Genomic DNA, 24365 nt, shown 5'->3' on the forward strand with positions numbered 1-24365 from the left:
ATTGTATAATAGTTGGAAGGAAGCTGAAAATAAATGTGTAATGATGCAAATCAAGAATGAAGAGCTTGAAACGAAGCTAGAGCAACTGATTAAAAGAATCTCTCTTCTTGAGAAAAATGGAGAGAGTAAGAACCAGCCTCAGTCATTTACTGTTGGAGGAAATTTGAAAACTGATAAACTAACTGCCGAAAAGGAAGAAAACAAGAAGCTACATTTCTCTATGAAGAAGAGTTAGCAAAGGAGACTGAATGGATTCGAGTGAAATCAAGAAATTAAAAAAAAAGAAGATGGATACCTCGCTTTCGCCCCCCCAGCCATCAACAAGCAGTGCAGCAACTGACAGCCAGCACATCAAGGAAAAGAAGAATAAAGTAGTGCCCCCGCCTCCTATCATTGTGAACGATATAAAAAATTTCAATACGTTTTTGAAAACTTTGAACAGTGTCTCTCCAGATGACAAGTTTAGAATAAAGCTAGTCAGTGATGAAACATTCAAAATCAACGTTCTAGATGTAGATACTTATAGAAACGTGACGAAAGAATTGGTTGATACTGGCTATAAGTGGCATTTATACGAAAATAAACAGTCTCGACCCATCAGAGTGATGGTAAAGAAACTACATCATTCATGTAGTCCAGATACCATACTTGATGATTTGAAGAATCAAGGCTATAAAGTCCTGGAAGTGGTAAATAAACTCAAATGTAAGACTAAGGAACCATTGGACATGTTCCTGGTATCCTTTAGCTGCGAGGAAGATTACAAAAAAATATTTGAATTGAAAACGGTTCTTGGATGTAAGGTGGAAATTGAAAATATAAGGAAGACAAAGCTGATAGCCCAATGCAAGCAATGCCAGGCTTACGGTCACACCCAACTTTACTGTAACATGGAACCAAGATGCGTGAAATGTGGATCAAAGCATCTAAGTAGGGACTGCCAAAAATCCAATGATGTCCTACCAAAATGTGTCCATTGCGGAGAAGCTCACCCTGCAAGTTACAGAAAGTGTACTGTAGCTATTGAACTGCAGAAAATCAGAAATGCGGCTCAAAAAAGGAAGACAAACACTCCCAAAAGCTCAATCAGTCAAAATCCAACTACAAAACTTGGAGATAAAAATACTAAGCAGGTAGGAATTCGTGTGCCTAGTCTGAGTAGAAGAACATTTGCTCAGACTGTTGTTGGAAACAAAGGCTCTAATTCGAATAGCTGTCAGTTCGATAATATGTTGGGAGATATTAATCAGGTGCTGAAGCTCATTTTACATAAGTTAGACAAGCAAGAAAAAAGTATCTTCTATCTTTAAAGCCGTTTTGAGAAGTTGGATAAAAATTATTCTTCTGAATTGTAATGCTGAATACACTTAGAATAGTTGAATGGAATGCTAATGGACTCCTTAATCAGCAACAAGAATTAGGAGTAGTCTTAAATTTAGAAAAGATAGATATTTGTTTAGTTTCAGAAACTCATTTCACTAAACAATCTTACTTTAGAATCAGAGGATATAAGACTTATCATGCTATACATCCCAGTAATTCGTCGCGAGGTGGAGTGCTGTTATCATCAAGGATAGTATTCAACATCATGAAAAAATTAAATATGAGTCAGAAAGAGTGCAATTAACTAGTGTAGCTGTTCAAACAAGAACTTTTAAGTTAGTTGTGGCTGCTATCTACTGCCCACCCAGACATTCCATACAAAAAGGAGAATACATAGCTTTATTTGAGATGTTGGGTACAAAATTCATTCTTGGAGGTGATTTTAATGCAAAACACGTTTTTTGGGGGTCACGTTTAACAACCACGGAAGGCAGAGAGCTCTATAAGGCTATTATGGAGTACAGTTGTGAGGCCATTTCTACCGGAAAACCAACCTAATGGCCCTCAGATATGCAAAAAATTCCAGACCTAATAGATTTCTTCTTAATTAAAAATGTGAGTTTCAACTACTTGAGTATTGAGGAAAGTTTCGACCTTGATTCTGACCATTCTCCAATTCTTCTACAGCTGAGTGAAACTATAATACAAAAACAAAATGAACGGCCAGGGCTTGTTAATACCCGTACAGACTGGGAAGGATTTCAACAGATGCTGGAAGAAAAAATAATCCTTGATGTACCATTGAGAAGCATGGAACAGCTTGATGGAGAACTGGAAAAATTTGTCATTGACGTGCAACAGGCAGCCTGGTTGCCCCAGGCAGCCCCACAACTAAGAAGAAGAACTGTAGGAAATAGCCACCCAACAGAAGTGAGGGAAATGATAGCTGAAAAAAGGAGAGCTAGGAAAAAATGGCAACAAACAAGAACTTCACAAGATAAAAGGCAACTTAATCATTTAACTCAACAGCTCAGAAGAGAAATCCAACAAATTAAGAATGAATCAATGAATCATTATCTGAGAAATCTAACAGGAGATGAAAGCACCGACTACTCTCTCTGGAAGGCAGCCAGGAAATTGAAAAGACCCATTCAGCATGCACCACCAATTAGGAAACAGGATGGCTCATGGGCTAGAAGCAATACAGAAAAAGTTCAAGCATTTGCTGATCATCTGGTAAACACATTTCAACCACACAATCATGATGAGCTAGAAATTGAAGAGGATTTTATTCAGGAGAGCGAAGAGTTTAGACATGTTACACTGGATGCAGTAGAGGAAGAAATAAAAAAATTAACTACAAAAAAGCACCAGGATTTGATTTAATAACAGGAGTAGTATTGAAGAATTTACCAAGGAAAGCTATAGTGAAATTAACTAATATTATAAATGCCGTTTTTAGACTCAAATATGTTCCTTGCATGTGGAAGGTAGCTGAGGTGGTAATGATCCCAAAACCTGGAAAAGAGCCTCACAACATCTCATCATACCGGCCAATATCTTTGCTTCCAGTAATGTCAAAACTTTTTGAAAGAATATTGTTGAAAAGGCTGACTCCGATTATTGGAAGGAAAAAATTTATACCAGATCATCAATTCTAAAATGGCTTCAGGAATCAATTCAAAAACTAAAATGGCTTCAGGAATCAATTCAAAAATGGCTTCAGGAAAAATATTCAACAATTGATCAGGTACACAGGATTGTAAATATAATAGAAAGGTCGTTGGAAGAGAAAAAAATTTGTTCTGCAGCATTTCTGGATGTGAGTCAAGCTTTTGATAGAGAGTCTGGCATGAAGGACTAATCAATTAGTTGAAAAAGTTACTTCCAAAGCAATTCACAGACATCCTACATTCATATTTAACTGGACGATACTTCAGAGTGAACCATGAAGATGCTTATTCTGGACTAGGAGAAATAAAGGCAGCAGTATCACAAGGGAGTGTTTTGGGGCCGATTCTCTATCTTCTGTTCACAAGTGATCTACCATGTCTCGAGAATAATACAATAGCAACATTTGCCGATGACACAGCAATATTAGCTATAGATGACAAGATTGAAAGTGCCTCAGCAAACAGAAGCAATCCAGCTGCTGGAAAATGAAGGATTGGTGAGGAGGCTGAAAAGGAAGAAGCCATTTGAACTGGTCTAGTGCTGATTCAAGTGTCTTGTGTCCAGTGAAAAGCAGAGCAGTGGAAATGAGTGAAACCCACCTGTGTAGTACAGTCATAAGCAGTGTACTAATAATATTAGAATTTGAATAGGAGACCCTATGGAGGATTCTCTTGTATGAAGTATTTATTAGTATAATAGGACATAAAAAGTTGCTCATTAGTCCCTAGACTAGATAGCAATGTATCGTTGAATAAATAAATAAAAAAATTAATAATGTTTGATAAGGATAGGTTAGGTTTTTGCTTTGAAATTGCAATATGCTAGAAGGGGCTAGGGTCCAGGTAGAGTCATGTTTTTCGTTGTTTCAAAGGTGAAAGGATAGGTTAGGGGGTTAGGAGTTTGCTTTGAAATCCAAAGTATTGAATGTGAAAGGGTTAGGGGTTAGGTTTTTTTAAGTTATATTTAATAATGTTTCATAAGGCTAGGTTAGGTTTTTGCTTTAAAATTACAATATGCTAGAAAGGGCTAGGGTACAGGTAGAATTATGGTTTTTGATATTTCAAAGGTGAAAAGATAGGTTAGGGGGTTAGGATTTTGCTTTGAAATTGCAATATGCTGGTAGGGATTACGGGTTTTTACCAAAATTTATGTTTATTAATGTTTTAAATATAAAAGGAGAGGTTGGGGGGGTTAGGTTTTTGCTTTGAAATGACAATATGTAGACCTAGTTATAGTGTTTTTTTAACATTAGTTAAATAACAACCGTTATACTTGATTAATTATATTATTGAAAAGTACTCTTTCTTTTATTGAATGAAATCATGATAATATATTGATTATTATATCGAATTTAATGATAAATCATCATTGCATAATAATATCATCATCAAAATGGAATGACGGCTCCAGTTACGGTGCTCGGTAACCATCATCACAAAGGACATTACATTCAAAGAACTGACTGAATGGAACGGGAAAAAACCGTTACTAACGCATGCGCGATACGGTGCTGTCTGAGACCGGAAGTGGTTTGTTTGGAAAAATAATTTCAATTATTTCTGAGAAACTTTCTCGCTTTCACCACCTACTTATCTTTTGAAACAAAAAAGTTTCTAGCATGTTGAAAATTTCATGTTTCCTGCTCGAAATGTCTCGACATTGACGAACATAATAATTATTAATTGAAGAATAACTATGGGTCGGATTAATATGATCCAGACACCAATAGAAAGGAGACAGTCTCCCCGTTCATTTGATATAAAATTATTACTCATTACGACGCTACATGATTCCGAGAGAAGTAATATTTAAAAGAAAAACAAATCTTCGCGATGTTTCCAATTTTATCATAAAAATTAAATTTCCTTTTAATCCTTCAACCCTGAAACTTTTTTAGCACTACTAGGATATCGGGGATGATATTATACATCCAATTCTGACGTTGAATTGGAAATTTGAGAAAGTTGCAATTTTACACGATTTGGCAACTCAGTAATTTCCTCGGATGGAGGGGCCAAGTCTCAACTTGCTTCACACAAACTTATACATCCGCCACATTTTTTACTTCGTATAAAAAGTATGTCAACTGTGAGGCTTCTAAGAAATATTCTATTGTTTTGGAATGGTCTAGTGTCATTTTTTAAGCGGGGATTATAGTAATGTATTATAATTTATTTTCATAGGGATACTCTCAAGTTTCTTGATTGATTAAACTAATAACTCTCGGTATGTCAATTTTCTAAAATATAATAAAATATATAGCGAAAAAACAATGATTTCTCATTTTTCTAGCTAAGAATTTGGCAAGAGCTGATTCTAGCAGTTATTGGTGAACAGTTTGTGGAGTCAATGGCGGAAGGTGATTGTGTCTGCGGTCTGAGCATCACCACACGCGAACGTGATGACTTGATTCAAGTAAGCTTCATTCTATTCATTTTTCATTCACCTGCATTGTCCATAGGTAAGAGGCATCCCAGTATCACCAGTGTTTTTCAAGCCGAAACAAAGATTACTTGAGAAAATTCCTCCCTGTTTTTCCGTAACGTCATTATTTGTTCCTTGAATAAAAATCGTCATATTTCTTTGATGAATGAAAACAATTTACAGTTTGAAATAGTAATAGCAATTTATAGATGAAATAAAAACAATTTATAGTTGAAAACTGATGAAGTGCCCGAAAAAGTTGTTTTATAGCAAAATTATTATTCCTCTCAAATGATGGAGATGCTGTCAGAAAGTGGAGGTGAATTTTTGGAATGTGGAATAGCTAGAGCCTCTTTATTTTCTTACGATTACCCTTTGATTCATCTTCCAATTCCTTTCAATCAAATGTGGCTGTGATTCCACAATAGTTGGTCACAGGTTTCTAGAATTCTAGTTTGTTCTCGTTGTTTTTGTTTCTACATTTTTCCTGTTCCTTCTTTACTAAATACTTTATTGGATTCAATCATTCATCACAGAACTTTTATGAATAATGTGAAACTTTTTTAATTTCAGATTTGGAACAGCCGATCAGATTTGGCCGAAAAATCATTAGTTCTGGACAAAATTCGTGTCTTGCTTCCAGGCGTTCGATTCATCACATGCTTCTACAAAGGTATGATTCTATATTATTTCTATGGTTCTTTTTTCCAACAAAATTGAAGCAATAACATTATATCATTCAAAGAAATTGTTGAATTTTCATTATTAAAAAGTGAAAATTGAATTACTTATTAAACTAGTAAGCCCCCCTAAGCTGAATAACTTGCTGATTCTAGGATATTGACGACTCATTTATAGTATAGATCAATGGTCGCCAAACTTATGAGCCTGTGAGCTAGAATAGCATTTATAAATCTTCTAGTGAGCTTCCAAGGAATATTAGACTGAAGAAAGTACGGTACGCAAAATGAAATTTTCACATTTTTATTGCCTATAAAGATACATTTCTAGTGTTGGAATCTACTCATCTCATAGCTAAAAGTATAAAAAAAGTTGTAATGTACATTTCAATGAGAGCAGTGGAACTCTTTTTGGTCATCAAGTATTTTCTTGATGTTTGGAGTGTACCTTGTAGCCGCCATTCTGATGCAGTTGTCCAAATGTTCATCAGTCAGTCTGTTCCTATATCGATTTTTTATAAATTTCATACTTTAAAAAGATGCTTCACACAAGTAAGTGAGCTTTTACCTCAATGGAACTTGAATAATAGTTGGATATTTTCCTTTTGGGGACTTGAGGCCAAATATTTCCAGTTGTAGAAAGTGATCTCAGAGACAGATCATTTTGAAAATCCTCAAATTCCATTTCATCTGAAGCCTGATCTGCACCAAAATGTTTTACTACACAAACTGAAAAATCTTCTGCATAGATATCTACAAAAGAGAGTTAATGAATTGTACCATATTTGTTATGCTTTTAAAATCTTGAAATCGTTGATCAAACTGTTGTTCAAGTCTGAAAGAATTGTAACGTATTCTTGGTTATTGCTGCGGTGATGTGGAGAATTTTTCTCGTCATTGATTTTCTTCATACTGGGAAAGTGTTCATATTCAAACTGGACGACATTCTTTTCTCACATCTCGAGCTTCTTGGAAAACGATTTTACAGTTGAAATCATTCCACCGATGTCCTTATCTTTCCCTTGAAGCTGAAAATTTGAATCATTCAACTTCTCATTTATATCTGTGAGAAATGTAACATTCTGTAGCCATGTCACTCAATGCATGGCTGCCAACCCAAGCATTTCTGTGAGCTACCAAAAACTACCCCACGAGCTATCGGTAGCTCGCGACCGACTTTTTGGCGACCACTGGTATAGACAATCAACATTCCAAACACAAATAATAATTCACTGAAGTGAAAAAATATCCACAGTATTTTCAAAGTTTTACATCAAATTTAATAGTACTCCATTTGAAAATCTAAAAATATTAAACAGATTAAACTGGAGCTTTAAAAAAATATTCCGATTTTCAATTTGAGAGTATCTCATATTATATAAAATGACGTGGCTCATTCCCTTAGAGTACATTAAAAATTATCGTTGTCCTTCCAATTATAGTTTTGTTTTTGTAGTCTATCATCCAAAGTTGCAAAGATTAGACCAAATAACTGATATTTAGTGAAAAAACATAATATTTTATGCTGTTAACATCAATGAACAAAAAGCCCTCATGCTATTAAAATTTGAAAAAAATCAATGTTATCATTTTTCCTGGACGAAGGAGTGTGCTAAGTTCGTTGGCCAACGAACTTGATCTATATACGAAATATACTAACTCTATCAACAAAAGAAAACTTTGAATGTATAATAAGAACGGTGGTTTGCTATGGTAGTGAAGCTTGGACTATCACAACCTAAACAGCAGGAGTCTTGGATTTGTTTGAGAGGAAAATCATAAGAATTTATGGACCGGTATGCGGGGATAGACAATGGCGCATACGTACCAATGCTGAGTTTACAGAACTTTATGCAGAGCCCCAGCTATAGACCAACATAAGATTGATGCGTTTCCGATGGGCAGAGCATGTGCAAGAAACGACGAGAGAGATAGAGAGAGAGGAACTTGATATGTAGAATTGCTCAATATGTGTTCAAACTTTGAAGCCGTTTAGTCAAAGATTTCATAAGTTATTGTTAAACATACGAAAGAAAATCAATCACTGACCTGGAACCTCGCTTCACTCGTTCAATATAACTCATTCGTTTGTTTGAAGTAATGTATGTAGTTATTTTTGGGTGTAATTTATTGCACTTTATTGATATTCTATACTATTGTTTCCTAATTCATGAATTTGGTTTCCAGCGAATCCGGGTCATCATGCTTTCTAAGACGGAAACCGATCTGGACGATGAAAGGTCTACCATTTTACAACAAATTTTATTATTTTTCTACAAAATATTGTTGATCGATGATATTCAGATTATTATTATTATTTTCTAGGTTACCATATAATATACACTTCCATTTTATTTAGAACGGATTTTATATACAACCAATTTTGCTCAATTTTAAATTAATAATTATTCAAACATGAATTCTGTATTTTTACAGATGAAAATCCCAATCTTGTTTTCAATAATTGATTTGAATTTCAACATGTTTTTAGAATTTGACAATTTTTTTAATTCCTCGGTACTACAGCAATGATAATAATTATATCTGTGTGAACCCCATGGCAATGTTTACTTGTACGTGAGCTTAGTCCCATAATATACTATATTATAATTATGATGTTGATGTTAGTAATAGGGAATGCATTTACATGTTGTGAGTGTGTTAGGGTTGATTATTGGAATAGATGTTATCATGGGTTAAATTGGGTTTGATTAAACCTACTTTCTTTGGATTTGTATTCATCTGGATTGGTGATATTCTAAAAAGGGTAATTCAGCTGTGATATAATACAACCTCCAATAGAAGAGAGCACTAGAGTCTAAAAGAAGAGATAAATGAGCGTTGGAGCATAATTCATTCTCTGTAAATATGATGATCTATCTATTAACTTCGTGAATGTATCATTGTAGCATAATCCTGTCTTCAATAACCTCCTAAGTCATTCAAAGCTTGACTCTGAACAAAGTCTACCTTTTAACCTGAAATATTTGTGAAATAAACTCTTGTCAATGAAAATGACTGATCATAACTAGAATAATAAGTGCAAAAATGATATTGATGGATTTAATCCATTCACTCAATAGAGTTGGCCTATATTATGCATATTGAGTGTAGAAAGTTTATCTATCCAAGATGTTCCACTTCTTCCAAATAATACACATTATAACGATTCATAAATTTACCATACAAAGATTATAGAACATCACTACTTATTTTATCAATGTGTTTCTTTTATATTTCAAGTCTCAAGTCATTACTATCCAGAGACTAATGGAATTGGTGCTAGAGATATGATTGTTTGTCTGTAACATGAAACTTATCAATGTAAATTTATTAAATTTTTCAATGTCAAGATGTGTTTTTGATAATCCTTCCCAATTTCTAAGTTTTCTTTGAGTTTAGAGTAAGTGACAATCAATATCACTTACAACTCAACTGGTATTTGCAAATCAAGTTGAGGATCAATATGATACTTGTTTATTCATTTAAAAATCTAGTTATTCAATTTAGAAAAGGTAGTGCAGTTTGCCCCAAATCAATTAAAAACAATCTCTTTAGCTACTGTTATTTAATGCTTTCATTTATCCATCTCGAATTACAAATTTGGTGAAGAAAGAACTTATTCTTTACTCGTGGAGGACCCTGACAGTTAAGCCTGTCTTAGTACAATATTATATCCAAGTAAACAGGCAAAACCTCTTGAGTTCATCAAAGCATAGAAACGTAACTATGTATTGTAACATAATCAAGGACAAAGCATTCTCCAATCCTACTTGATTCACTATCCTGTTATATTCATCATATCTGAAGTAGATGAACTTTGAAATGTTCTGCCTCTATGACACATCTCATGTAATGGACATATTTCCACATCACCAATAGCAAAGTGTTTCTGTGTTTTATCTTCGACAGAGTAGTTTCTGCTCAAATGACGCGCCACAATTCTCAAACTTCTCACCATGAAATTCAGTCCATAAATAATTAACTTATAGTAAACAATTATAACAATGGTGTATGGGTTTATTAAAATCATGACTTCAGAAGATTCAAAATCACTATAATATAATTATTAATCATAACACGGTACCTTTACTCCTGAACAACATAATTTTATCAAGTAACTTGGTCCAGTCTCACTTAGCAATATCCCTTACTATATAAATAATCTATTGTCTTTATTATTTACAATATGGTACGATACCTGATTGCTTTTCTTTTCAAAGACACTTTTATCGATTCTCTACAATTTACATAACAATGCTCTGAATAAATTAATATTCTATTTACAAATTACAAAAGAATTTACATCTTGAAGAGTTGATAACCTAAGAGTTTGATCGATTTGAGTAAATTTTCGGGAATAGTGTACAGTACACATAAAGGGAACAAGTATATATACAGTATTAACATGTAAAAATTAACTGCAAATCAGTAGAAAACAAAGCTAAACACGTGCTATTTAATTAATTAATTTAATTTCATTAAAAATTGTCTAATGTATGAATCGACAAAACCTACAATATTGATTTCTTGAAAGTACTAAATGTTTTTTGGTTATACAGAATATGAGTGATAGAGTGAATCTCTAACGTAGATAGAAATTGTGCAATTTGATCCGAATTCAGTAATATTATTATTGCTTATTCATTCATATTAATGAATTCCAATCAGTATGCTACACATTACACATCCTAAATTTGTCTTCAAGACATCATCAAATTTTGTCTTTGAATGAATCTTCCCTTATTTTGTTCCACATACAGTAATAAGAAAAATAGCAATAATTAACAAAATAAAATAATTTTCCCGAAAGCTAATAGGTGATCAATATAAAGTAAAAATATCAATAAAAATAATTATGACTAATAGAATATATTATTAGGAAACAGAGATCGAGGTTTCAAATCAGTACAGTAATGATATTGAAGAATACTGTTGACAGTGAAAAGCTCTACTAACAAAATCAGTGCTTTTCAATCATGGAGAAGTTCCACAATATCAATCGGTATTCAACGAACAGTTTTAATTCATTGAATCTATCAAAATATTAATTATTTGAATCATTTTAAATAAATCTTCTTTGTTTTCAGACTACTAATTACATTTTCTATCGCTCTAAGTCTAAATTTTGGAGAAGAGGTAGTTGAAATAGTAGTTTAATACAGTCTTGAGGGAATTAAGTATATACTGTATGCATACAACCGTTATCTACAATATAATTTGTAAAGAATCTATTCTTCTATCATGTAATATTACGAACTAAATGAGGAAATATATGATGTTAATTTCAAGTAAGATTCAAAAGCTACTTTCAATAATTGTGGGTCATGATCTACAATAATCTAATAGGCTATTGCTCTGAATATTGGATGATTCGTACACCTATTCCAGTGTGATTTAAATATTTGTTAGCATTATAACTTTGGTAAAAGACTTTGAATTTGTACATGATTTATAATGCAGGGCCTCTAATATATCTATTTACATTTTGTTCAAAGATTACTATTTACATAATTCTACACTTCCACAAGCCATTAAAATATTACTTCTAGGCTTATTGCTTATTCAAAAAACTATTTCATCGATTTGATATACAAATAATTAATACTTCTACTCGAATAAGGATAAATCACGAATGCAAATTTGAAAATTTGAGTCGAACTAGGGAATAAAGAGTTTGAGGCAGCTCCTTAATAAATATTATTGTAAGCTCCAGGTGGCAGGAAAACAGCAAGGAGGGCCTGCAATCATACAGAAATATTATTTATTTCATGAAATTGGGATGAAAAGAAGTTTTGGACTGTAGTCTGTTTCTTTGTCCTTAAGTTGATTGTAACTGATAAATAAATAAATAAATACTGATATATTATATTCAATAGTATGAATCAAAATACAATAAATACTAATAAACTCGGAATCGAACTAAAAGCTGTAGATCCACTGATCCACTTATTTCCATGCACAAACCTAAAGCTCATTTTGACAGCAGCCACAAGAAAACGTGTTTCTTCATTTTTAAAAACTACTATTCATTTAGGTAGCTCAATGCTCATTCATGACTGATTGATATTAATGTATTTATAAATATAATTTATGATTTGGAATGATATACCCTTACCTTGGTCTATCCACGTCTTTGATCACTTCAATATTCTTATTGTGTATTATATCACATCCAGTCACTTATCTCACTCTACATCTGGAAAAATTGCAAGAATAATTTTAAAATATCATAGTAAGGATTTTCCATCAACACTAGTTATTTTTGTTATGTATAAAAGTGAAGTGCAGTACCTATAATAATCCTGTGAATGAGATGCTGAAGTCAGCAATTCATGACCTAATTTTGTGAATTTATTCTTTCAAGTGGTAGCCGTGTATATTGGAACTGTTTTCCTTCTACATATAATTTTACATCTGCCTTTTAAAATTGAAGCAAAAATCTAGGAAGGTAATCCCCTCAGTTGATAGAGGTACCGTACTTAGGTACTAGGCTAGTCTATTTTAGAATTCCATTCTCAATTACTGATAACTTTATTTTAATTTAGAACAAAATACAACCATCGAGCATGAAAAAGCAATACTCAAATTTTGAGTAGCCTACTGAGTGCAATCTATGGAAAAAGTTGGATAGGCCTAATTAAGAAAGGAAATGATAAATTTCAAGATTTTGTACCTGTGATGCTTTTGAATAAAATTAGTACTATAGTGATTTCCACGCTATAATGACAGCATTTGTTTAACATTGGCGTTGGCCATCTTTTCCTATCATACCACAAAGCAGATAGCGCAATCCTATCATAGCTCCACAACGTTGCCAGATCGTATTTCAACGATGTAGAAATATAATTAACAAAATATTTAATTTCAATTATAAAAAATTATTATTAAATCATTGAAAAATCAATTTTTCTTGATGAATAAAATATTTAAACATGACTAATTTTAACAATCAATTCATTCAATTCAACACAAAATAAATCAAAAACGGAAACAAGTCAGAAACAAAACAGAAATCAGAAACAGAAACAAGAATTAACAGTTTAATAAATAGAATATATCAGTATCAGCTATTTTCTGTAGAAGGCATTGGCAAGGCAGAAAATCGGCAACATTGTTCTCCTACCTTTCCTCAATGCAATTATAACGTGGACCTCACTATACCACATGAGTCTTCTACTCCACTTAGACCACTTGTTAACCAATTCAGGAGCTTTTGCCATTTATAATAATATTATTCATTATAAGTTGAAAAACCGCATTGCAGTGGTTGAAACCCCTTCTGTAGCAGTAGGTTAATCAGTGTGCTCTCATTATTATAATCCAATATCCTACTCATCCACTCATTATACCCAATCACATTATTCACAAACTTTGAGCTCATTATTTTGTGTCAATCTCCCTTAGCAGAGGAAGGAAAAACTTGATTAATGATTTGAGTGAGTCTTAAAATGAAAAATTTGAAATCTTACGATGCGTATTGCGGAATTTCGTCGGCAGTTGTGAACGTTTTCTGTTTTAGGAAAAGGCAAATTTCTTTGAAGGTGGGTCTCTGGCTCTGATCTCTCCTCCAGCAGGCACAAACAAGCTCATATACATCGGGAGAGCAGAGACTCGGTTTTGATAGTAGAACCTGCAAAACATATTCCTATTACTGATCTGCAATACCAAACAAACTTCAAACATAAACTAGAGACCTTGCTTCCTTTTAATATAGGTATTCAGTAATACCATAGCCATCTCTAGATAATGGACAACTAGATATAGATGTGGTTATGCTTTGAATTCTACGGATGGAATTACTGCATGTATGATATACAGCTCATTTATTCAAATGTCAATGTGTAAGATAAAATAATAGTTGTTAAATATGAATAGTAGTTGATAGCAATTAATAACGAATTCATTAAATATTATTAATAACATTATAAGAACTCAATAGGCGCAATTGCGTCAATATGTCTACCGTAATCAAATTTTTCACCGGCTTCTTTAATTATCAGTATTTTATCTACTATCAAGTCAAAATGATATTTCCATCACCACCATTCAGTTTTGAAGGTTTTTCAAAATACAAATATGTAGCAGCACCATAAAGAGCCAATAACTTTTGTTTTCGTTGAAGCTATTTGATTTGTTTCAGTACATTTTTAATTATAGTGACTTATTATATGCCCGGTTTCACCAATCTTCAAGTTTGAACATCATCAAGCCGGATACGCTCTACAAAAGTATATTCACTCTGGAATTATCGATAGTAACTATCGCCATAAAAATCATAATATATGTTCCAGTAGACTGATTGAAAAGCGTTCCTGATTAAAAAGTATAATAGTTGTGTGGAAGAAACTAAATTACCTAAACATAATATTGATAATATTTTCTATAATCACAAACGTATAGATATCATTTTAAAAATACTCACCTGTAGTTCACCACCGTAGTACAGATTTTCAGCATTTTGTATGACTTGATCATTGGTCATATGTGGGAATGGCTTCTGTCTTGCTAGGCTCAAAATCTCCCATACTGTCACACCGAATGCCCACACACTGCTTGCGCATGTATATCGGTCCTAAAACAATCAACAGTTTCATAATTATACAATTCTCACATGAATTAAAACATCCTAATACTTTCTCAAGATACAGAATTGAATAGAATACCTATTAGTATTCAGAGTTCAGAGAGCTCAAAAAATTTGTCATAGACGGTTCTGTGCTTACAAAAAAAACAATTATTTTCCATACAAATGATACCCAATAAAAACGTGCTTCGATCAATATTATTTGCTTGAAATGATGAAAAGTCCACAAAAACACAAGAGTATTAAGGTGATATATGAACTCTAATTCAATTTTTTTTTAGAAAAAATGTTTTGATCAATCTTAGAAACTTATCTCAAGTTCCAATGACTTTGTGCCGGTTGCACAAAAGCTAGTTGAATTTTAATCGTGTTTAATTCAACGAGAACCAATCAGAGAAGGCTTTTTCGAAGAGAAGGCTCCTCTGATTGGTTCTCGTGAAATCAATAATAAAAAACCGGCTTTTGTGCAACCAGGCCTTATACTATTGCAAAGGAATTATCAATACCGTTTACAAAAGGTAGAATATTCGACCAATAACGTATCCTGCAAGTTACAGTATTATATCAGGCGCGGATCCAGGGGTCATCACTCTGAAAGTGGGGGGGCGATAGCCCCCCCAACTTTCAGAGTGATGATTGAAAAATCTACAGTTACTCAAGTCCAGTCAATATAGACATGAAAAAGGAGGTGTGCTTGCATTTTATATTGTAGTTCTGATTTTTCAATATATTGTTTGGATACATAAAAGAAGTCCAGAACCAATTATTATTTCATGCAAAATGTCCTTGTGCTAGATACACGATGGCCCAAAAACCTCTTATTTTTGGTTCATTTTCCAGTTTCCAGTTATTTCCGCCCAATCCTGACACAAAAATTCGTTTTCACCTTTTTTTTAGATCATGAAATTTTTAACTACTCTAATTCTCCATTGTCATCACAATAAGATTTCGCACCATGAATAAGCTCATTAGATCATATTCTATGAGAATCACCCGTTAGATGCTCTTAAATAATTTAGTGGAGAGGCGCGCATAAGGACACCTCAAGGATCAAAATTTCAAACACTCATAACTTTTGACACCATGATCAGATTTCAATTACCACAGCTCATTCTTATCTGATCGTCAAGACGGTTCAAAATCATGCATCATAAGTCGAATTCGATCGAAAAATATAAACTTCATCCCTGAGTGTAGTTTAACCAGTACTTCAATACACAAAGAAATTACCAATAATTCAGAGCTATATGTATCTCGGTAACACATTATTATAAAGAGTGATTTGATATTGAATTTGAATTTTTTCTCCTTTTTAGTAGCTGTAAATGGAAGAAGATGATGGTAATGTAAAATTCAATCATTTTAAAAAATCAAGAATACTTATCAAGAAAATCGAAAATACTTTCCTCATATTAACGGTCTATGAAGTTCTATGATAAAGTGATTAAAAATGAATTTCAGGCAATTGAGCTCGTAGAGGATGGAATAGTCTACAATTTGGAATTAATCATGAGTTTCTATGATGTAATAGACTCTTGATAAACAGAAAAGCCGCGAAAAAAATGAGAAACTGAAATCGCTATTTTTAAAATCGGCTGTAACTTTCTAATGATATACAGTACTGGAATCGAAAGTATTCTCCATTGTAGTGGAAAAAGAAAATATACTTTTCGACATCCACATTTTGAAATTTTGTCCGAGGTATTTCATAAGATAAGCAGCTTTGAATATGGAAATTGGTCATTTTTTTGTGAATTGAAATACTGGTTGAAGTACACTCAAGGATGAATTGTCTATTTTCTTATCGAATTTGACTTATGATGCATGATTTTGAACCGCCTTGACGTACCTAGAAGAATGAACTGTGGTACAATGAAATTCGATTATTGTGTCAAAAGTTATGATTGTTTGAAATTTTTATTCTTGAGGTGTCCTTAGGCGCGCCTCTCCACTAAATTAAGAGCATCTAACGGGTGGTTCTCATAGAACATGATCTAACGAACATGGTGCGAAATCTGCATGTGACGACAATAGAGTTGCTGATGATGATTGAAGCTGAAACTTGGATGTTTTCTAAAATACAAGGATCATTATTGAAATCCATATGAGATAGAGCGCTCTACCTGTAGAGCACAAAATTACGCTCAGAGTATTCTTGAATTATAAATTTAAATGTTAACAATCGGAAGATATTGTGGATCAAAAACTAAAATCATAGAAATTGATTTTTTCCTAAAAGTTTACTCATTTTTGTAAAATTGTAACTCACTACTCATTGAAGATATAAAGTTCCGAATGATCTCATTTTATTAGGAATTTAATAATCTAAATAAAAGGCGAGAGCTAATTTTTCTGATCGAATACAGGATTTGGCGGAAATAACTAAAAACTGGAAAACGAATCTAAAATACGAGGTTTATGGGTCACTCTGTATCTAGCAGAAAGGGAAATTTCCATGAAATACTTGGTTCTGGATTTCTCTAACAATATATCCAAACAATATATTAAAAAATCAGAACTACAATATAAAATGCAAGCATCAATGTTTTTTAGTGACTGGACCATGGATAGTATCATGACCTTGGCAGGCATTTAAATGAACTAATTCAAAAATATCCAATCAACTTCAACAAATAAAGCTCTCAAATGCTGTTGTATTAAAATGCTGATTATAAACTTCAAAAATCGCCTTCCCCCCCCCCCAGGTCAGGGTCCTGGATCCGCGCCTGTATTATATCTACAACTAGCCTTCCCGGTGAACTTCGCACCGCCAAATAGTTAATGCATCTCATGACTAACTTTAGCTGGATGCACACCTGAGGAGGCGCGATGCGGCATTTTGCATCCAGGTGGAAGAACTCACACACACTGAATCGGGCATGAAATGGAACGGTGTGATAAGGCAATCTCCATAAGATCAACACTTTGTATCACCAAGCCGCGCCTCCTCAGGTGTGCTTAGCCTTAGCTTAAACTGATGCATCGCTATATTTATATGAAAATTATCCAACAACCAGTATTTACATTTATATCTCAATATGGACTTCCTTTGTGCTTAGTTATATATTTATTTTATAATAATTTACTAAAAATCAATTTACTCTAAACATCGAATACAATACAGTTATTCGAAACAGAGCAATGTCTTCAGAGCATGTGAGTTTTTATTTGCTGAATACATTAGGGTTTGCTGATGACTATCAAAATTGTCATTTTGTTCCATTCTATGAATACTTAGCCAGAATGCAACTCCTCACGCATGACAATAAAAATTGAATCAAACTCAAATTTTCGATAAATCAGTCTGACCTCTTAAGAGAAATCTTCTGCTGCTTCCATACAAACTGGAAGCATGACAAATGATTGAAAACTTGATGTAATCAAATCTTGAAGAATTTAAAATTGATCTATAACCACCCTCGGTTAAGCAAGAATCTATATGCAAAATTTCAAGTTAATCAGTCCAGTAGTTCTGACGTGATAATGCGTCAAACATAATTTCCCTATAATTTACACATGTATAGGCTACATTTATAATCCAGTTCTTTCCTTTATTATAGTATAGAAGATGATACATGGATGGATGATCATTGTTATTTTACTAAAAGATAGAATAAGTTGAATAGTTTCCCTTTCAGAGGGAGTTTTGACAACCCACAAAACTCATTTTTCATTTGAAGATATAACGAAAAGGTGCATATGACCTTATTTTTTTGCTCAGCTTGCCAAAATACCCCTCATTCCAATATTAAAATTTTCGACTGACTGTACAGTGAGTCAGTCATTCTATCAGGGCACGAATAATTTTGAAATTTTAATTAAATAAAAATGGAAGAATATAATTTATTTATGTAAATAACAACACCTTCATTCAAAGACATATTAACTGCACGCGTTTTCATATTGCCGATACAGCATTGATGAAACTGTAAACGTTTATTTGGCACTTTGTCTCAAAAATTTCTAGCTGAAAAATTAATAATCCATGCCACGTGTAGGACTAAACAGTGCATCAGGAAAACGAAGTTTCAAAACTATGTTTTTCAGATAGAAAGCAATATAGAAACAGATGTTCCTTTTTTAATTTCGACCATATGATTTGGTGATTTTTTAATGAAATCGAATGTACCATTAATGAAATTTAAACATTAATTTTGAAAAATCTAGAAGGAAAATTGAAATTTAGGCTTCCAGGTGCACGAGATTGATATTTTTAGAATCTATGTGCAAAATTTTGAGATCCAAATCATTCCCGTTTTTCCGGTATGCAATCCACAAGTTGACATGTTTTGATGCGAACTAACGAACACACGAACAAACACAACCCTACTCTCTCTTATTATATAGAAATAATTAATAAAAAACAAATCAATTCCATACAGTCATGTTTTCCAAGTGTCCAATGTTCAATGCTCAATCTGTGTTATGCCATTGCCAGTATGATAATTCTAAAAACGTGTCAGTGGTAACAACGTCACAAGTAAGATTTAAGTACCAAAAGGTGGAACGCGAGTGGTGCGATATGAATGCCATAATGTTGACTTGAGACTTTTGTACCGCAATGGGAAATTCATCACAGATGATACTAATGTTATAAGTCAACTTAAGACGTTTGTACCATCCTGTGAAATTCCTTTATATGATGATGTGAGATGTGACTAAAATACCATCATCAATAACTCAGGTAATATTCATAGTAGACTTAAGCCGTTTGTACCATCTGAAAGCAAATTTTTTTCTACATTTATCTATTGACATAACTCATTTTGACCAAAAATTGACTTAACACCTTTGTACTGCTGATCAGAGATATATCTCGGTAACACATTATTATAAAAAAGGATTTGATATTGAATTTGAATTTTTTCTCCTTTTTAGTTGGTGAAAATGGAAGAATGTGATCGTAATGTAAAATTCAATCATTATAAAAAATCAAGAAATCGAAAATACTTTCCTCATATTAACGGTCTAGGAAGTTCTATGATAAAGTGATTAAAAATGAATTTCAGGCAATTGAGCTCGTAGAGGATGGAATAATCTACAATTTGGAATCAATCATGAGTTTCTATGATGTAATAGACTCTTGATAAACAGAAAAGCCGCGAAAAAAATGAGAAACTGAAATCGCTATTTTTAAAATCGGCTGTAACTTTCTAATGATATACAGTACTGGAATCGAAAGTATTCTCCATTGTAGTGGAAAAAGAAAATATACTTTTCGACATCCACATTTTGAAATTCTGTCCTAGGTATTTCACAAGATGGTGCGTAATCTGCATGTGACGACAATTATAGAGTTGCTGATGATGATTGAAGCTGAAACTTGGATGTTTTCTAAAATACAAGAATCATTGTTGTCAGGTTTACCTGGAAATCCATATGAGATAGAGCGCTCTACCTGTAGAGCACAAAATTACGCTCAGAGTAATCTTGAATTATACATTTAAATGTTAACAATCGGAAGATATTGTGGATCAAAAACTAAAATCATAGAAATTGATTTTTCTTAAAAGTTTACTTATTTTTGTAAAATTGTAACTCACTACTCATTGAAGATATAAAGTTCCGAATGATCTCATTTTATTAGGAATTTCATAATCTAAATAAAAGGCGAGAGCTAATTTTTCTGATCGATTACAGGATTTGGCGGAAATAACTAAAAACTGGAAAACGAATCTAAAATACGAGGTTTATGGGTCACTCTGTATCTAGCAGAAAGGGAAATTTCCATGAAATACTTGGTTCTGGATTTCTCTAACAATATATCCAAACAATATATTAAAAAATCAGAACTACAATATATAATGCAAGCATCAATGTTTTTTAGTGACTGGACCATGGATAGTATCATGACCTTGGCAGGCATTTAAATGAACTAATTCAAAAATATCCAATCAACTTCAACAAATAAAGCTCTCAAATGCTGTTGTATTAAAATGCTGATTAAAAACTTCAAAAATCGCCTCCCCCCCAGGTCAGGGTCCTGGATCCGCGCCTGTATTATATCTACAACTAGCCTTCCCGGTGAACTTCGTACCGCCAAATAGTTAATGCATCTCATGACAAACTTTAGCTGGATGCACACCTGAGGAGGCGCGATGCGGCATTTTGCATCCAGGTGGAAGAACTCACACACACTGAATCGGGCATGAAATGGAACGGTGTGATAAGGCAATCTCCATAAGATCAACACTTTGTATCACCAAGCCTCGCCTCCTCAGGTGTGCTTAGCCTTAGCTTAATCTGATGCATCGCTATATTTATATGAAAATTATCCAACAACCAGTATTTACATTTATATCTCAATATGGACTTCCTTTGTGCTTAGTTATATATTTATTTTATAATAATTTACTAAAAATCAATTTACTCTAAACATCGAATACAATACAGTTATTCGAAACAGAGCAATGTCTTCAGAGCATGTAAGTCTTTAACCTGAGGCCTGAAGGCCTGGCGTTTAGAATAAAATACATGGGCAGTAATGGAGCAGCACACGCTCTTGTCTACTATCTACCGACGGCTGTTAGATGACGCAATGATTATAACAGCTGATTTTTATTTCTGTGTGTGGCCAGCTCACAAATCTTCTCCCATAAGGATTACATGTAAACTTCGAAGGACCGTAGGAAAAAGTCCTGAAGTCGAATTATAAATTTGATAGGCCATAAACCTGGTCCTGAACATAATAACGAACAAAACTAAATAAAATCATCAAATTCGGTACACACATAAAAAAGTTATTGAACGTCAAAATTTGAGGCTCGATTTTAATTTAAATGGATAGTCTCCATCTTATTGAAAGGTTCCCATAAATATGACTCACTCTGTTCCACATGGAACCAACATTTCAATTTTTTAAATATAAGAGGAACTGGTTGGCTGGGAAAATATCGTTTAACTTGGTCTATTTTGAAATATTGTTGATACTTTACACACTCTGCTGATTATTCATTGTTCAAACTAATTATGTTGGCATTGTGGATTCATTTGTTATCGTTCTTATTAGCATACGGTCTATTCTAATGAAATTCACCCAAAAGAGGTAAATTAATGTGGAAAAAATCGATGAATACTGAGTTGTATGATTGCTTCCGGTATACACACCAATAGAATGCTCTCCCAGGGAAGCCATCTTATTGGTGCAGATGGCCTTCCACCGATCTCACTATAGTCGTCCTTATATTTCGAATTACACATTGCTATGTCGGCTATTTTTACATCTAGATTTCTTCCCACTAAACAATTCCTGGAATCAAAGGACAAAATTCATCGTTACACAAATACAAATTACAACATAAGCTCATAGAGCAATTTTATGAGAGCTGGGAAAAATATATATCGACGACAGTTGATGTTGATAGGCCTACTCGATGAAGGCGATTCGCTAATTCACTATTCGCTTAAATTATCACTCTTATTTTACTCTTGTAACATGAATAATTATCATTGATATGGCATTTACTATTAATATTTTATTTTTCTATCAAATAGTATCAAGTTCACTTCATGTAAGAAGGCATTTTGTGGGTATCTTAAAACAATATTGTGTGAATAAATTTGAGATAGAACATTGATTTCTTTCTCCCATCTTGGCTAATATGAAAAAATACATCTTATTTGAAAAATGATACACACCTTGCAGCTAAATCCTTGTGTACTAAATTTTTAGACTCTAAATACTTCATTCCTGAAGCCACTTGAGAAGCCATACTCATCAAAGAACTAGTCCTGTAATAGAAATAAGAATAAATAATTAGACTTTCTTGAAATAATAAGCATCATATTATAAATCTTTCCAAAAAAGTTTGTATCAATATGAAGTATTGGAAAATTATGTATAAATGTGCATGAAATGCAATATTCGTGCTGTTTCAATATTTTCAATTACGGTATTTGATTTTATATTAAAAAGAAAATTGATTTTCTTTTTCTATTGAATATTTGTGATTTACTCTCTTCCACTCACCCCCTTCTCTGAGCAGATCAATAAATAGGTAAATTATTCTCTGCAAATTATTCACAATAACTATTTATTTGAGATAGTTATCAATGTGAAGTCAAATCAAATCAAATTTTATTTCCATTTAAAATACAGTTTACAAACATAAATATAAATGACATTTTATGGAAAGATTAGCATCCGCAAAGAAAGAATCTGAGCGCGGATGCGAGTTATTGTGCTATTTCATGAAACTAAAAAGAAATATAATTATAATACTATTCTAAAAACAATAACAAAAAATACAATATTACTAAAAATTTCTTATAATTGACACATTACTAAACATGAGTAAAAAAGAAACCTATTGAAAAATTTCTCCCGATACAGCAATTTTTAATGCTATTATTTATGCTCTATTTTGTGTGATTTTTTCTGTTTTGATTATTACTATTAGTTTTTTACTATTGAAAGAGAGTGGAGGGCTGCTGCCATATAGAAGGACCTGCTTACGAGCAGAAAACTACAGAGAGAGATAAGTTTTTTATGTTTTATTATTACCATTTAGTTAGATTTATTACTATTTCGATTTGTTTTTTTATCACTATTTTTATTATTATTGTGGTTTTTTGTATGATTATTTCTGTTTGGGGTAACAACTATTTTTAAGATCATCAAAAAGATTCCAGTATATAACTATTTTCCCTCAACCAGTGATCTATTTCTATAGAATAATGTTTTTGCAGCTGATTTCTACGATCCTCGCTGGAATCAGGAGCATAACTTTATCAATTTTGTATTTGAATTGTTGCCTGCATACATTTAGATCCATCCTAACCTGATTTATGGTCATTGTTCTTAGGTTGTATGGTGTGTCTCTCATGTTGAGCCTCAAATTACCTACATTTATTTATATATTGAATCAAATTTTTAAAATACAATTCTTTAATAGTGAGCACTCCCAATTCTCTAAGTATTATAAAGAGTGATTTGATATTGAATTTGAATTTTTTCTCCTTTTTAGTAGCTGTAAATGGAAGAAGATGATGGTAATGTAAAATTCAATCATTTTAAAAAATCAAGAATACTTATCAAGAAAATCGAAAATACTTTCCTCATATTAACGGTCTATGAAGTTCTATGATAAAGTGATTAAAAATGAATTTCAGGCAATTGAGCTCGTAGAGGATGGAATAGTCTACAATTTGGAATTAATCATGAGTTTCTATGATGTAATAGACTCTTGATAAACAGAAAAGCCGCGAAAAAAATGAGAAACTGAAATCGCTATTTTTAAAATCGGCTGTAACTTTCTAATGATATACAGTACTGGAATCGAAAGTATTCTCCATTGTAGTGGAAAAAGAAAATATACTTTTCGACATCCACATTTTGAAATTTTGTCCGAGGTATTTCATAAGATAAGCAGCTTTGAATATGGAAATTGGTCATTTTTTTGTGAATTGAAATACTGGTTGAAGTACACTCAAGGATGAATTGTCTATTTCTTATCGAATTTGACTTATGATGCATGATTTTGAACCGCCTTGACGTACCTAGAAGAATGAACTGTGGTACAATGAAATTCGATTATTGTGTCAAAAGTTATGATTGTTTGAAATTTTTATTCTTGAGGTGTCCTTAGGCGCGCCTCTCCACTAAATTAAGAGCATCTAACGGGTGGTTCTCATAGAACATGATCTAACGAACATGGTGCGAAATCTGCATGTGACGA

General features: G+C 32.8%; 2 protein-coding genes across 2 annotated transcripts in view; one reads left to right on the plus strand and one right to left on the minus strand.

Annotated features, from left to right (window-relative positions):
- Positions 1–9453, plus strand: part of LOC111053664 (eukaryotic translation initiation factor 4E type 3-like) — a 29098-nt gene extending 19645 nt beyond the window's left edge. The window contains exons 4-6 of the mRNA XM_022340580.2: positions 5290–5412; positions 5995–6094; positions 8289–9453. Of these exons, the coding sequence (XP_022196272.2) occupies positions 5290–5412; positions 5995–6094; positions 8289–8314 (249 nt within the window). The 3' untranslated portion in view covers positions 8315–9453. The remainder of the gene's footprint in view (positions 1–5289; positions 5413–5994; positions 6095–8288) is intronic.
- Positions 9454–10141: 688 nt separating this feature from the next.
- The window catches only part of LOC111053666 (discoidin domain-containing receptor tyrosine kinase B), a 230478-nt gene continuing 216254 nt past the window's right edge, over positions 10142–24365 (minus strand). The window contains exons 17-20 of the mRNA XM_039430947.1: positions 14527–14676; positions 13574–13734; positions 12220–12300; positions 10142–11842 (exon numbers count right to left, since the gene is read on the minus strand). Of these exons, the coding sequence (XP_039286881.1) occupies positions 12285–12300; positions 13574–13734; positions 14527–14676 (327 nt within the window). The 3' untranslated portion in view covers positions 10142–11842; positions 12220–12284. The remainder of the gene's footprint in view (positions 11843–12219; positions 12301–13573; positions 13735–14526; positions 14677–24365) is intronic.

This window comes from Nilaparvata lugens, chromosome 6, assembly GCF_014356525.2.
Source record: "Nilaparvata lugens isolate BPH chromosome 6, ASM1435652v1, whole genome shotgun sequence".
Classification (NCBI taxonomy): domain Eukaryota; kingdom Metazoa; phylum Arthropoda; class Insecta; order Hemiptera; family Delphacidae; genus Nilaparvata; species Nilaparvata lugens.